At 40.8% G+C, this 15,054-nt stretch overlaps 2 protein-coding genes across 2 annotated transcripts in view; one reads left to right on the top strand and one right to left on the bottom strand.

Annotated features, from left to right (window-relative positions):
* Positions 1-4,431: 4,431 nt before the first annotated feature.
* On the top strand, positions 4,432-5,139 carry TTLL2 (tubulin tyrosine ligase like 2; the record flags this gene model as incomplete). The annotated part of the gene is given in 3 exon segments (XM_057407078.1): positions 4,432-4,676; positions 4,678-4,973; positions 4,976-5,139. Coding segments are annotated over 3 exon segments (705 nt in total), but the record flags the coding sequence as incomplete, so codon positions are not given.
* A 623-nt stretch (positions 5,140-5,762) lies between these two features.
* LOC130597952 (centromere protein J-like) overlaps positions 5,763-15,054 on the bottom strand; it is a 33,673-nt gene continuing 24,381 nt past the window's right edge. Inside the window, exons 12-21 of the mRNA XM_057406943.1 lie at positions 13,546-13,704; positions 12,584-12,698; positions 12,045-12,151; positions 11,638-11,793; positions 10,688-10,786; positions 9,742-9,882; positions 8,906-8,990; positions 8,414-8,534; positions 7,434-7,651; positions 5,763-6,173 (exon numbers count right to left, since the gene is read on the bottom strand). Of these exons, the coding sequence (XP_057262926.1) occupies positions 7,462-7,651; positions 8,414-8,534; positions 8,906-8,990; positions 9,742-9,882; positions 10,688-10,786; positions 11,638-11,793; positions 12,045-12,151; positions 12,584-12,698; positions 13,546-13,704 (1,173 nt within the window). The 3' untranslated portion in view covers positions 5,763-6,173; positions 7,434-7,461. The remainder of the gene's footprint in view (positions 6,174-7,433; positions 7,652-8,413; positions 8,535-8,905; positions 8,991-9,741; positions 9,883-10,687; positions 10,787-11,637; positions 11,794-12,044; positions 12,152-12,583; positions 12,699-13,545; positions 13,705-15,054) is intronic.

Below are 15,054 nucleotides of genomic sequence, written 5' to 3'. Positions count from 1 at the left end.
ATGCAGCCTTCTCTTCTCCAGGCTGAACAGCCCCAACTTTCTCAGCCTGTTTTCATACGGGAGGTGCTCCAGTCCCCTGATCATCCTTGTGGCCCTCCTCTGGACTTGCCCCAACGGTTCCATGTCCTTTTTATGTTGAGGACACCAGAAATGCACACAATGCTCCAAGTGAGGTCTCATGAGAGCAGAGTAGAGGGGCAGGATCACCTCCTTCGACCTGCTGGTCACGCTGCTTTTGATGCAACCCAGGATACAGTTGGCTTTCTGGGCTGCAAGTGCACACTGCTGGCTCATGTTCATTTTCTCATTGACCAACACCCCCAAGTCCTTCTCTGCAGGGCTGCTCTGAATCTCTTCTCTGCCCAACCTGTAGCTGTGCCTGGGATTGCTCCGACCCAGGTGTAGGACCTTGCACTTGGCATGGTTAAACTTCATAAGGTTGGCATCAGCCCACCTCACATGCGTGTCAAGGTCCCTCTGGATGGCATTCCTTCCCTCCAGGGAATCAACCGAACCACACAGCTTGGTGTCATTGGCAAACTTGCTGAGGGTGCACTCAATCCCACTGTCCATGTCAGCGATGAAGATGTTGAACAAGACCGGTCCTAACACCGATTCCTGAGGGACACCCTCGTTACTGGTCTCCAGCCGGACATTGAGCCATTGACCACAACTCTTTGCGTGTGGCCATCCATCCAGTTCTTTATCCACCGAGTGGTCCATCCATCAAATTGATGTCTCTCCAATTTAGAGACAACGATGTCGTGCGGGACAGTGTCGAACGCTTTACACAAGTCCAGGTAGATGACATCAACTGCTCTACCCCTGTCCGTCAGTTCCGTAGCCCCATCATAGAAGGCCACCAAATTGGTCAGGCAGGATTTCCCTTTAGCGAAGCCATGCTGGCTGTCACCAAGCACCTTGTTGATTTTCATGTGCCCTAGCATGCCTTCCAGAAGAATCTCCTCCAAGATTTTGCCAGGCACAGTGGTGAGACTGACTGGTCCGTAATGCCCTGGGTCATCTATTTTCCCCTTCTTGAAAATGGGGGTTATATTTCCCTTTTTCCAGTCATCGGGAACTTCACCTGACTGCCATGATTTTTCAAATATGATGGACAGTGGCTTAGCAACTGTCAATTAAACAATTGAATTAAATTAACAATTAAATCTGAAAAGCCCACGTGCAAAATCAGATGACAGCAGTGGAAGTTGTGCAGGTAATTGCAGAAAACAGGCATCATTTCATGGAACTACTGATAAATATTCATATGGTTCTTTTATCCTGCATTCTTTAACACTTGCTGTAAATAACATCAAGTTGTAAACTGGCTGTAGTTTGCAGCTCACATCTGAACACCACAAAACCCACCAAACGCTGAATCCACCAACTTGTCTTAGGTCAGCAGACAACTGTGTTTCCGCCTGTATCATCCCTCTGTCCCAGCACACTTCCCCTTTTGGGTTTTCTGTCTTCAGTTTTGCATCACCACTTACTGCAGCTTTCTCCTTTCACATGACCAAATACTTCAGTCGTGATGAACTTTCCCCACTTGCCCATCCACAGACAAAGCTGTTTTCAGGAGAAGTGGCCAGGGCATGTTACACGGGGAACTCAGTCATGAAAAGGAAGCAGATAACAGTGCAAGTCACAGAATGAGGAGAAAAGAAGGATGTGCCTATGCTGTTGTATCTCCTTGAGACCTGTACACATCTAGCAGTGGCTCAGGTAAGGATTTCCCTCATTTCATTTCAACTTCTGTTGAGTTTTACCCATACTATACTGTTTCCAGACTTGGATTTTTGTGGTTTTACTGCAAGGAGAAGAGTGCTGTAGTGCGATTACTGTGCAATGTCCCTTCATCTTGATGAGAAAGCACTGTACAGATATCATGAACATTACTGGTAATGACATTATGATCAGATCCTCTGTGTGATGCAGAAAGCATAAAAGCAATTCAAGGCAAGTGCTGTTCATCTCCAAGATTAGTGCTGCTCCTGGAAACAAACTACATGGCTAGTTAAGTTTTTGCACTCCATGGAGCTAACATTTGAAACTACTTCTTCTCAGTTATTAACAATAGCAGGAGGATGAGGCACCATATGGTGCGACATTATAGAAATAAGTAATACTATTTATGTGTAAAAAACCCAAACAAATTGTTACATTTTTTAAATAACAGAACTTTTCATGCTACTTTGCTATCTCTGTAACATTTCTTGTTCCCAAGCATCTGGACTCCACTCCAGACTTCACCTGTGTTGATTCATGGCTTTTCAAATGGAAAGCTTCTTTTCCAGGTTTCATACATTAAGTAGAGTTCATTATGTCCTGCAGAAAAGAAGGTGGTAGGTGGATCCCTCACAGATCCACCTTTCTCTTGAGCCTTTGCCCTGCCAGCTCAAAGGCATGCTCTTAATCTCTCTGTTGGAAACACAAATGGCAAAACTACTGTTTCTGCAGAATCCTGAAGGCCTCCCAGTTGTCCAGAGATAACAGATGGATCTGCTAGGCTGCTGCTGATTCTCACTCTGCCCTGCTTCCATCTGGTGCAGAAATTTGATTTCATTTCAATAACAGGCAGTGAAACACACCAAATCCTCCTCCAATTTCCTTTTGCACAGCAATGTTTAACAGCAAGTGAAGCAAAATTGTGCAATATTGATCTGTATGAACATAATCATCTATTGGTTGTTTGTAACATCCCAACACAGAAATCAGGATCTCACTACATGAGGTGCTGCTATACAACCTCAGAGCAAAAAAAAGATAATCCCTCCCTCAGAGGGATCCCTTGATAAGTTTTTCTTTTTACTCCTGTACTAGGTCTGGCTGGGATGGGGTTAATTTTCTTCATAGCAGCCCATATGCTGCTGTGTTTTGGATTTTTATATCTGAAATGGTGTTGCTAGTACACAAGTGTTTTGGCTATTACACAGTAGTGCTTGCACAGCCTACGGGTTTTCTCTTTTTGCTGCTCTGCCCCCTCAGTGAGTAGGTTGCAGATGCTCAAGAAATTGGGAGGTAAGGCAACCAGGACAGCTGGAACAGACTGACCAAAGGGATCTCTAAGGGGATTCAGAGAAATAATCCCAGTGCAGTTTCAAACTTGCTCCTTTCCAGCACTAGCTTAAACCTGAGATGGAAAGGTACTGCAAGTCTGACAGTAAAACATCACTGATTATATTAGTATGCATATTATCATCAGAATACAGAATTACATATTACTTTGGAATATGGAAATTCATTTTATATAGAAATTTAAATTTTGGCCACAGTCACAGCCCATTAGTGAAGCTTATATTCTCTTTTGAATAGAAGCCTCATTCCTCACATCCTGGACCAAAGCTTGCTTCAGATCCCTTCAATTTTAGGTAATATTCCCTCACTAAAGGATATAAGGCAGTCCAGTGCTAGCTTTGACCTACATACTAGAGGCCTATGATGAAGTAGCCACTGCTGTGCCTCCCAGCATCCCTGAAATACCTTAGTCCCTTCTCTAAAGCCCTCCTCTCACCAAGCCCCCATTGAGACTCTCCTGGGTTTGCCCACTGCATTGTAAAGCACTTGCCACAGACTTCATGGCACTGCTTGTAGAAGAGCTCTGTGACTGCTTTGTGATTCCCCCTTGCAGGAGCAACATGCATTGGAGAGCCAAGACATAGGTACATCATATGAGACTTGCCCAATGTCAAGAGTGGAGAGAGAAACACGTTTCTTCATCCTTTAAGACTCTTTGAATTGTTTTCACATTCAAAATAATGAGAATCTTAAATGGTTTTGTGACTTGCAAAACTTGTGAATCATGTCAATTTACGTTTTGGTAATTAACTCCACATTTGGCCTTTTAGTTTTAAAACTAAATTAGCATTTAAAAAAATCAGAACCATTGTCATTTAAAAAAAGAAAATAAGATACTGTAATAATTTCAAAACAGGGGAATTCAAATGTAATGAAAAAGCTGGCAAAGGATTACTTTTGTTCTCTGGAAAAAAGCTTTCCGTTTCAACAAATCATAATTTTTCCACAGAAAAAGCCTCTCTGGCCAACTCAACTATACATTGAATAGAGTACTTTGCGATGTGACATGTTCCCTTGGTTTCTGTAGTTTGGAAGGCAGAGGCTACTCATTCTGGAGTCTAAAACTCTGCCTGAAAAGAAAGAGCAAGTATGTCACTCCAGTAATAGGATATGAAGGAGTCTTGTGTAGCATGTGTCCTGCCCATTTTGTATTTCCTTTGCTTGCTGCTTTCAGAGAGGAGATACAGGTTGGTATATGGATGGTATATCAGAATGGTCTTCAGCACACCCTTTTCTTGTCCATTGCACTCTCTGTTCTGAGCATGGAGTCTAGTCCTTGGGGAGCAGCTCTGTGGGGTTTCAGGAAATCAAAACTGAGAGCAATAACAACACTCTGAAATCCAAACATATAAAGAAGAGATTCGCTGTGTCTGCAAATGGACCTTCAGCGAATTTCATTCTTAACTTTGAATATTTGGGGTTGATGACACGGTCCACTGGCAGATCAGTAACACAGCAATTCTCATTCTTCTTGCTGTAACCCCTTTACCAGCGGGCTCTGATTGCTTTGAGGTCTTTGGGTTTGACATCTTGATCAATGACAAATTCAAGCCATGGCTTCTAGAAGTCAACTACAGTCCAGAACTGTGTTTAGACCGATGACACTGTGGAAAGAAAACTTCTTTGTGATATTGTTATACTGCTGAACTACAAGCAGATTGACATTTTGAGGCAAAATCAGTTTCGAGGCAAGACTGGGATAAAGGGTGGCAGAAGGTGGATGCTCTGGAGCACAGCTAGTGAGAGTACCATCGAGGAGACTCCTGGTTTCCTTGCTTGCAAAACAGTGGCTAAATGTACTGCTGCTTCTTTTGTACAGCCTACCCTGCAGGCTGCAAGAGGATCAATTCAAAAGCTGGCTACCCTGACAGAGAAAACTGCCAGAGCACATCCAGGAAAATGCTGACTTCTCAGCTGCAGGAGAGGGTGAGCAGGCCAAAGATACCCTCCCAAGCAAAAGCTGAAACTAGAAATAACCAGTTCCCAGGAGCTGGGCATTCTGCATGCTTTTTATGTCTCCTCCTTTTCAAGCCACATTTTTGCCCCTTATTTCATTAATTCCTTTGCTATTATATTATAAAATATCACTTGAAAAACATATCTTGGTAAAAGCAATGGCAAGACACAGGTTGGCGAAAGTACTGTGAAATCTTCGGTAGTCTCAACCTTTGATTTCACCAACTAAAGGTTTGCTGTTGATTTGCCAGAAAGTAGAACTGCACTTGCAGGAAGCATTTGATTCCGGAATAATTTGGCCTCCACACCTGCATAGGTGTAATGCACAGGGGATATGCACAAGTCAGTCTCTAAAACTATGCATGCAACAATGCACGTGTGGAAACACCTTGCTGATGTTTCCTCTCACCATGCTGATGCATGCAGCACAGTTGAGAATGCTTAACAAAGCAAGGAGCAAGCAGCATACAAACCAAATTGTTCCTTATTTAATTTACAATTAGAATGGATAATATACACAGGTTATTGAATGGCAAACAGTGATTTAAGGCTAAACAAATCCTGTTTTCTGTATTACTATAGAAACAAAGAGAATGTCAGCATATTAAGTGGTGAACCTTTTGTTAAAAAGAATTCCTGGAAATAAAAACAGTGGTCCTTTAAAAGACATAGTATCACTTCTAGCTTTCCAGACAAACTGAAAACAGTAATAACGTTCTTTTTTTCAGCATGGTTAATTAAGAAAAAAATCAACATAAATTAGTTTTGGTCAGCATAATGCAGCACTGAACTGAAATTCTTACTGAAACACATGGAAAAGAATGATATTTTGGTTTTATTTTAATTAGAGTTTCCTTTCACAAGCCACATAAGTTATATTAAATATTTCACTAGAAAAAAGCACAGGTTTATAAATTGTTCCTTTGTTACACAGGAGTAAAGGAAAACAATGCATTTTAATATCACATGAGCCGACATCAAACTGCATGGATATTCCCGGCATCATGATCAAATTAATAAACTGAAGCGTGTGTATGATCAATATTAGCAACACTTCTTGCTCTATTCAATCTATTTCTTCCAAAGATGCTCTGTAACTTGAATGGTGATTCATTGATAGTCCGACCCACTGGAAACTGAAGAGAAGAAAGAGCAATTCCATAATCTTGAAATTATTTTGCACTTAGGTGTGAGAAACGGCTGAAGCAGCATGCTATGAAAGTGTTGCTACAGGAATTTATGGAGGGCATAAGGAGATAATTGGTCTTCTCAGTCAATGGGCAGGTAATGAGCTGAGCTCTACAGGGTAAATGCTTCAGTGCTTCGGAAAAATTCAAGACAGATGAAGGACAGGTAGTCTGTAGGGAAAGCAGTTGAAAGCATCATCTGATAAATGATTAATCCTCCTAGGTATTGAGTGCCATCCAAAGAGCCCTGAGGATGGAGAGATTCACTGACCAGAAATATTTTTGCACTACTGAAAGGATAAAGGCAGTAGTGGAAGAGGTTAATTCAAATACAAAGCAATACAAAGGAGGTCTAAGGAAAGACTGCTGGTGGAAGAAGAAAGGGGTATTTCATCCAAAATAATGACCAGGATGAAATAAGCATTACCTTTTGTCTTCAAATGCATGAGACAGAGTTCTCAGATTATGATCCTATAATTATTGAATAATTTAGGTTAGAAGGGACATCCAGAGCTGTGATGGTTACTCAACTCCTGCTCAGGTTTTGGTCTAATGTACAGCTCATGATAAGACCTGATACATGCTGGTATGTTCTGCTCCAAAGAATCAAAACCAACTGAAAACATTAATCACTTCTATATTTGTTGTGAGGTTAACTGAGAAAAAAACCCAGTACATAGATTTGTTCTACTTGGCATAGAATCATAGAATAGTTAGGGTTGGAAAGTACCTTAAGATCATCAAGCTCCAACCCCCCTGCCATGGGCAGGGACACCTCACACTAAACCACGTCACCCAAGGCTCTGTCCCACCTGGCCTTGAACACTGCCAGCGATGGAGCATAAACAGACATAAAGCAACATAAACTAAAATTCAAAAGCTTCTTATTCCAGACTTCTTTGTTGTAGTCACTTTTGTAACTAATTAGCAGAGAAACAAGGGAAAGTGTGATCAATATCGTGAAAAAAACACTTTGATGAGAAATATTACAGGCATTTATTTAAACATTACATACGCAAACAGGACATGGCTGCATCTCCTTCAAGTCTTACCCAAGAGATATTTAATTTGGGTAAGTTTATTCCAAACTAAGCACCAGTCACTGACACAAAGTGAATTACAGCCCTATGGTTCCACCCATTTATTTTCACAAGGCTTAAATCTTCCTAACAATTCTGAACTGCCAAGAAAACAAGTTGAGCTACTTACGTAGAGTGCAGCCCCTTGAGGGGAGGAATCATTTCTTATCCAGGATGATATTACCCTCCTCATCTTTGATTTGAACCCGTCCAGTGGAGTACTTGGTTTCCTGTCTGCCATTGCAGTACACAGTTTTCACAGTGCCATCTGGGTACTCCCGCCTCTTGAACTGCACAGTGTGAATCTCCTTTTGGCCATTACTGAATACCACTATTTTATCTCCATTCCTGAAAGAAATAGCAATGAAAGAAGTGGTGAGAAGACACTATCAGTTATTAACCTATCTCACTGAGCTGTCTAATGTGACACAATGAAAGTGGAAAATAATGTCAAGTGGGAACTTTCTCAGATAGGTTATAATTCACCTCAGAATTTAACATGGGATGGCATGAGATCTGATATTACAGTAAGATTTCAATACAAAGTACTTCAGTGCATAGAATTATACCTAATACATTGTGAGATCTGCATTTTTAAATGACTTCTTTATGAGGGGATCTCAAGGCATTTTACAAGCAGGAAATCTGTTTTACAACAGGATCCTCCCTGAGCCCAGAAGAGGCATGTGTAAGAAAGTCTTATTGTTGTTTTTCCTCATTTTATGTAGAGGAATAGAGAGAGAATGCACGAAATGCTTTGCCCAAGATCAGAAAGCCAGACAAAAAGCTAGGAATAGAGCTCAGGAGTTCTCATCCTGAGTCCTTTAGTACCCACATAGCTAATACAGGCAGCTGGTGAATTCCCGGCAGCCTTGGCCAGTGTAAAGTTACATGGAATTAAATGAGGAAAATTTCAGAGTCACCTATCATCCAAGGTAGAAGTGAACAATTTTCAGTGCCTCACTGTAGCAAATCCCTCACTAGCTTACAAATCCTTTCTTCTTTCACGTGGAAATTTCCCAGCCATGCAGAATCCAGCCAGAGTTTTATATGTCAGTATTTTTGTACCTGTGTCCAGTGCCTGGTACCTGTCCCTAACATGAGACTTACTTTTCTACTTTTACTACTGTACCATCTGGGAAAAAAGTTTCCTTGAATCCATTGCTATAGAGGCATTTCACTGTGCGATCTGGGAACACAATTTCTTTTGTGCCATCAGGATAATGTCTTTCTGTGGAAAAGAAGATGTAAAAAATCTGTCTGGTATTCTTCCATGTTTCTTTACACAGAGCTAGATCAGGTGGTCTTTTTTTGACACTGTAGTGAGATTGGAAATGATATCCAGTGTACTGCTAAAGAAATAAAAAAATAATTGAATATTCAGATAATCAAAATTCAAAGAAGAGCATTTGCATCCCATTATTATCTTTCTTCTGTAGGAAGAAACTGAGCAGTAAAGTGATGGAACATACTGGAAGAGAAATGCAAAGACAAAGCAAAATAGGGAGAAAATACCCAATCTGCTGGAATCAGAATAAGTCAACACTTTCAGAATAAAAATCTTCCTGCATGTATAATTCACATTTATGAGTTCTTACATACCTATCTGATTATTAGGGAACTGCAGCACCTCCAGGCCATCTGGATAAGCAGTGTGGGTTGTCTGTGCATCTGCATAATAATAAATCTGGAAGGAGAGTGAAGTGTTTGTAGCATGTTCACAATATTTGCATAAGCAGATTCAACCATAAAAATGTGCTTAAAAATAACCCATCTTAAAAAGGTAATTTGAAGGTCATTTTCTGCCTCTGACATCCATAAATGCAGCTATTTTTGTACTGCTGTTCCTTCCTCTTTTTCATCCCCCCCCTCCTTCATGGCTGTGTCTAGATGACACTTCTTTCATCTCTTCTCTGCAGTATACAAGAGAACAGTGCACTTATGAAAGTCATCTTCCCGCCTCTTTGCTTCAGCTCCCAGCCATGCACTATTAATTTAAAATAGTTCTGCTGATGCCAAGGCCTAATTTCCACTCTAGCTCATGTTATTTTTAACTGGTTTTATTTACACAACACCAGATGGAAGAACCCCTATGATGGTGATGGCTTGACTTCACGAGTGAAGATTTGGGAAGGGCTTTACTATGCTACATGCCCTACAAACATACAAAAAAACAGTCCTTGCTTCAGTTGGCTGCCCCTGCCCTTTGCCTTCTTTCAGTCTCCTTTAATCTGCTTAGCTAACTACCTGCTTGTTTCTTCTTTGCCAGCTACATTCTTCTCCACTTTTGTCCTTATAAGATGAAGCAGTTTCACTGCTCAGGGTTGTTAAACCAACACCCTTCCTCATCAGTTTCTGATAAGTCAAGATAAATGACAGGACATTGTTGGAAAATCACTTAATAATTATATTTTACTTGAAACAAAAAAGTTACACACCACTGTTTGATCTGGCATGATCTTCTTTACATCTCCATTGAAAAAGCTAATTGTTGTCATCCTTTTGTCAGCACTGATCTCTTTTTTAGTACCATTGCGGAAAGTGATGATTCGACGTCCATCAGTAAGCACCTCTTCTACCTTCAAACACATAGATCATCTAACATTAATTAAGTCAAAGCACCTGAGGTGCTGTGCAGGAAAGATTACATAGCCACTCAGACACAAATTGTCTAGCTTCATGGCAAGGAGTTGTGGAACACAGTGGGAAGCCAGCAGGAATTGCCTGCTCATCCCCTCCTGGAAAACAAGGACTTCCAGGAAAGGGGTGAAACCAGCTGCCAAGCTGAGCTATGGGCCTTCAGGAAAAGGAGCAGCTGGAAGCAATCTCCGGATGCAGCTGAGGAATCACTGGGGGTTTTGACAGGTGGCTTAAGCAAACAGGACAGGTTACATTGAACCCTACTCCACTAATGCTACTCCAGGCGTAGCCAGCTGTGTATAATGAAAAGCTTCTCCAACAGTGGTGTGTCCAGCTGGCACATCTCACTACCATTAGATTCACATCCAAGGAAAGAAAAGAATGGCCTTTAATCTTGCACTACCAAATGCCATCACTACCCCACTAGCACATTTTCATTTCTAATGGCAAGTATATAATTCCTCCCAGCCCATGACTGAGATAAACAAAACAAATCTGGTGAAAGTCACAAAGTAAGTCCATGTGGGAAACAAGAAAACAATTAATTTACTTGATATTCAGCTCATCAGCTATAAATATTTCCTATCATTTAGTGTGTTAACTTTATACTTAAGCTCTCCTTTAAGGAACACACATTTAATTGGAGACATAATAGTCTATGGCTACTTAAAGTAGTGATTCCCATCTGTACTGCAGTCTTATTGATGATCTCTTCAAATATTTTTGCATCCTATTTTACCGCACCTTTCCATCACGATACTCAGTTTTTTCCTGCACCTCTTCTTCACTTATTCTTCTGTCTTGATGTAGCATTGACCTTCTAGATAGTATTGATTTTGGAGGCTACATTATGAAAACATCACAGTCAGTGATATATAAAAAGAAATGTTTTAAAAATATTTTCATTAATTTTAATTAACTGTGCAAAACCCATATTTACTTTCACACACACAGAGGAAAGCTGCCCTTCTTTCTGGTATTGCCTTGCATTTGTAACCAATTTTGATCTTTTAGTCATAACTAGAAAAGTTGCACATTAACTCCAGTTAACTTCGGTTAGCAAAACAAAAGATAGCATAGAGAAAGTCCAAAAATGAGGTGACAAGAGTGCATTCTGGTGAAACTATGCTATAGGAAATTAAGAATGAACACAAGAACAAAAAATTGGTCTGTCTCTGAATATTGAGCTACTGATTTGAAAGAAATGTACCTGTATTAGCTAAATCCACTCTTCCAAAACAAATTAAAAGGTTCTTAGCTGTAGGTAATGCTAACTGTGTAACTTAAGAGCTATTCAGGATGCTACACTTCCAATTTACCACTACAATAAGTGCTCTTTGCACTGTCTGGCAGCTTAAAAGAGCCTTCAGTTAATTGACATCTGACACATAGCATCAAGAACGGTTACTAACTAATGTTAACTGCGGTTTGAAGATGTGGCATGTTTTGATATGTGGGATCCAAAGGAACAGGCAATACTGCTCCCCAAAGGGCTATGATACGCTCCAGTAAAAAGGTGTAGAAACAGTTCCTTGAAGTTGCCAGATCCATACCTAAAACTCTGTGTCCACTGCATAGCACTGGAAATGGGAATGGAAGTTTTCTTTCTCTTGGTGTGTTTTATTTCAGTTCACAAATGGAAAAAAAAGAAAGTTGATGTTTATATAAGAGCCAGAATTGTAAGTTGCTCAAACCTTTGTTTCAGCATCCACGAAAGCAGTAGAACTGTCTGTAGATACTTTGCTGTCATATGCAGTTATGCCACTTCTCCTGTGTGTGGTCACAAAAGCCACTTTATTCTGAGGTTTTAACATTTTTTCTGTCTTTTGAAGGTTAAGAGTCTCTTCTTTCTGAGCCAAAGTAAAAGAGGAAACAAGCAACATAAATCTGTTAATGTCCAATAGTTGTGCAGGAACATCTTGATAAAGAAATCTACTACATTTTTTGTAAGATATTTAAAGAGTGTACTTATCATGAGTAGAGACAAGCAAATAAAGCCAGGAGAGTATTGTTTTCAGCTGGATGGGAGTTAGCATGTTGCATACAAAAACTAAGATCACAGACTCACTGAATTCTTTTATAGAGTTACATGATGAAATACCTCTGCTTCTTCAATGTTACTGCAGAGCGCAAAGCTGCAAATGTCATTGCTGTCGTTATGTGAGAGGAACATGTCTTCTGAGCTATATGAAATGGGTAAAGACCTGCCTACAGCAAAAAGCAAAGTAAAACGGGTCATTGAAAGCATACAAAAATCAATGAATCATGTGCTCATACCTATCTCAGAAGGTTTTTGAAGATGCTAGCTCTCAGATTCTTGCAACACATTGCTTCCTATACTGATAAATGTTTGCTAATAGCTTTCCCATCCTCCCTAAGGTTGTTTTGTCCTGAACTAAAGTGAAGTGCAGACCACATCCGTTCTCTCACCTTCTGAGCTTCCAGGACAACAAACCCAGTGAGTAAGCAGGCAACAGCACAATCTGCTCTCTCTCTCGTAAAGTACAGTTTTCACAATTCTTCTAAGAATCATAAGAGCATTTTAGTGATAATATATTGCCTGTGACCCAAGAGTTGTGGACTAGTGTCTCCAAGTCATTTGCAGACTACTCTAGGCAGGCAGAAAATTCCCACAGTTACCTTTTACATAGGAAGATGAGTTAGGCTCCTTAAAACCAACACTCAGATGTGAGACAGCTCCAGGTGATTTCCTGTCATCTATTCTTCTCCCAGCAGGAGAAGGTTGATGTACAACCTGAAGCAAAATGGAGATGCCCTGACATACAGCCGTGCTTCACTGTAGCATGGGAGCTATTAGTGACATGGCCATAGTGCGCTTCCCTTTCCCAGGAGTTTAGCTGTCTGTGCACTGATACGGTACTGGTGTCTAATCTCGGTTCAGACTGTTGTGGAAAAAGATGTGAGGGGAAGAGCTGGAAGAAGCCTCAGACAGATCCATCTCCCTACCTCCCATCCCTTCTCTTGGGAGCTGCATTTCAGCAGCTCTCACTCTCGGTCCATGTTGGGTTGTACTGCAGACATGCCTGTACCTGGCCATGCACCTCATTGATCCATAGCTCAACCCTGACCCATGGGCTGACTTCTTCTTGTGACCACCAATCTCATCAGTATGGGCTTTGATGCTGGGATTCTGGCATGACCCTGACTTCTATCCCCAGCCTGCCCTCCTCCCTGTCTGTGGCTGTGGGATGGGCCCTATCCTGACAGACTGCACTGGGAGACCCTGATGCTCCCAGCCGCTAGTCCCCAGGGAACTGCTGGCCCTGAGATGCCTTTATGCTTTGTGAACAGGATCAGCTCTGAACTTTTTCTAAGGGCAAGGGGTGCAGTTTTTGGAGCATTCACCCATGATCTGGCCTGCAGGTGCTCAAGTAGCAAAATAAATGCAACTATATTTTATATTTATACATTATATATGTATAAACAGTCTCTAAGATAAATTCTGGCAAAAAAAACCCTGCAGAACCAGCAGAAGAGGACCAATCAGCAGCTATGCGGGGATCAGGATCCCAATCCAGCTTCTGAATAAGACAGTAAAAAGAAAATAAAGGCAGTCTAAATAGATCTTATTAGTGACTTACTTTTTCTGGTTCAAAAGGTGTCAGTCTTCCTTGGTGATGTGTCTTCCTGCCAGTTGGTGTTGTGCTTCTGCCAAAAGAGCAGTTAGATGGTTTCTTTTCCTGATGCTCCTTTGTCATCGATCTTAAAGGATCATCCCTTTGCACAGAGCTTTTTATTGTCTAAAAGGTTTGAATGCATTTGCATTAAGTTGATATAAACATCTTCAAACAGCATTAAAAATTGTTCTACAACAGATGCGTTATTAAGCATTTAAAACTTTCAGGAAAATGTTTATATATGTGGGCATACACACAGACGCACACATATTTTACACATAAATCTCTATTTGGGGTCTTATTTTGCTTCTCACATTTGTAAGTCAAGGGTAATCCAAGGCTCACAGTATGAGGCCAAAAGCTGCTCTCAGGTTCTCATCCTTCAGTGCCAACCATCCTGCCAAGATCAGGAAAGATACCCCTCTCTGGGATACCACAACTGAGTTGACCCCAGTAAAATACATTTCATGACAACTCATTTTTACTTGCCAGATGTCCACCATTTATACATTTTGCCCTCATACTTTCCCATCAATCAAGGCTGACACAAGCCTTGTTAAGACAGATGTGAGACACAAAAAGGAAATGAGATGTGACCAGTTCCAAAGAAACTATAGCAGACATTTGTACTGGAAACATCACAGTTAGTCAAAAGCATTTCCTCAATTTTTCTGGGAAGACCTTTGACCAGAGCACAGAGAAAACATAAAATATTCTTTCATTACCACCATGAGATATATGGGATTTGCATAATGACTACCAGGGTTGGTCAGATGCAAAGGAATTGTTACACTGATGTAACAGGAAAACTGAGGGTGCACTCTTGCCTAGTCAAAACTTTTGAGGTACCAAACCTAACAGAAATGACTGGCAATATGAGACAAAAGCATAGTCACTGCTTGCCCTGTGGAAGACATCCCAGAAATGGCAAAGGACAACATCCATGTCCATCAGAACTGATAGCAGAAGAAAGTCTAATGCACTGAGCTGGTGAATGGCTGGAAATGAGCACATGATGGTCAGAAACAAAGAAACATTAAAAACCCCCTATGGAAATAATAGCAGGTACTCTGATTTAGCAAAGTGTCACACACTGGAGAGGGGATGCTTGGGAAGATGAGTGTAAGCAGTCCAGGCAAAGAATGTATTTGCCATCAGCTTCATTTGTCCAAATCCATGAGCTGTAGCTCAAGAGACATGGGACTATCAAAGCACAAATGGGAAGACTGCACAATTCCTTCTCTGACAGCAGTTACCATTTTTTGACAGCTGTAAAATTTTCTTCCTTTGATCAATGAAAGTTGAGGGATCTGTTGTTGTTGCAGATGGTGATCTCTTATTCCTATTAAGAAATGACATCACGACTTAATGGATGTGCTTACAAAGAAGGAGACAATAAATAAATCCCATCGCAGCACCAGAAAATAGTAGAATTTTTAAAGGCTAAATCTTTTCCTCAAGCATAAAATGTTT

The sequence above is a fragment of the Pezoporus wallicus genome, unplaced genomic scaffold, assembly GCF_028554395.1.
Source record: "Pezoporus wallicus isolate ANWC-B61680 ecotype Strahan unplaced genomic scaffold, APGP_CSIRO_Pwel_v1 scaffold_6362, whole genome shotgun sequence".
In the NCBI taxonomy this organism is placed as follows: domain Eukaryota; kingdom Metazoa; phylum Chordata; class Aves; order Psittaciformes; family Psittacidae; genus Pezoporus; species Pezoporus wallicus.
This window is presented reverse-complemented; position numbering and strand designations above follow the sequence as displayed.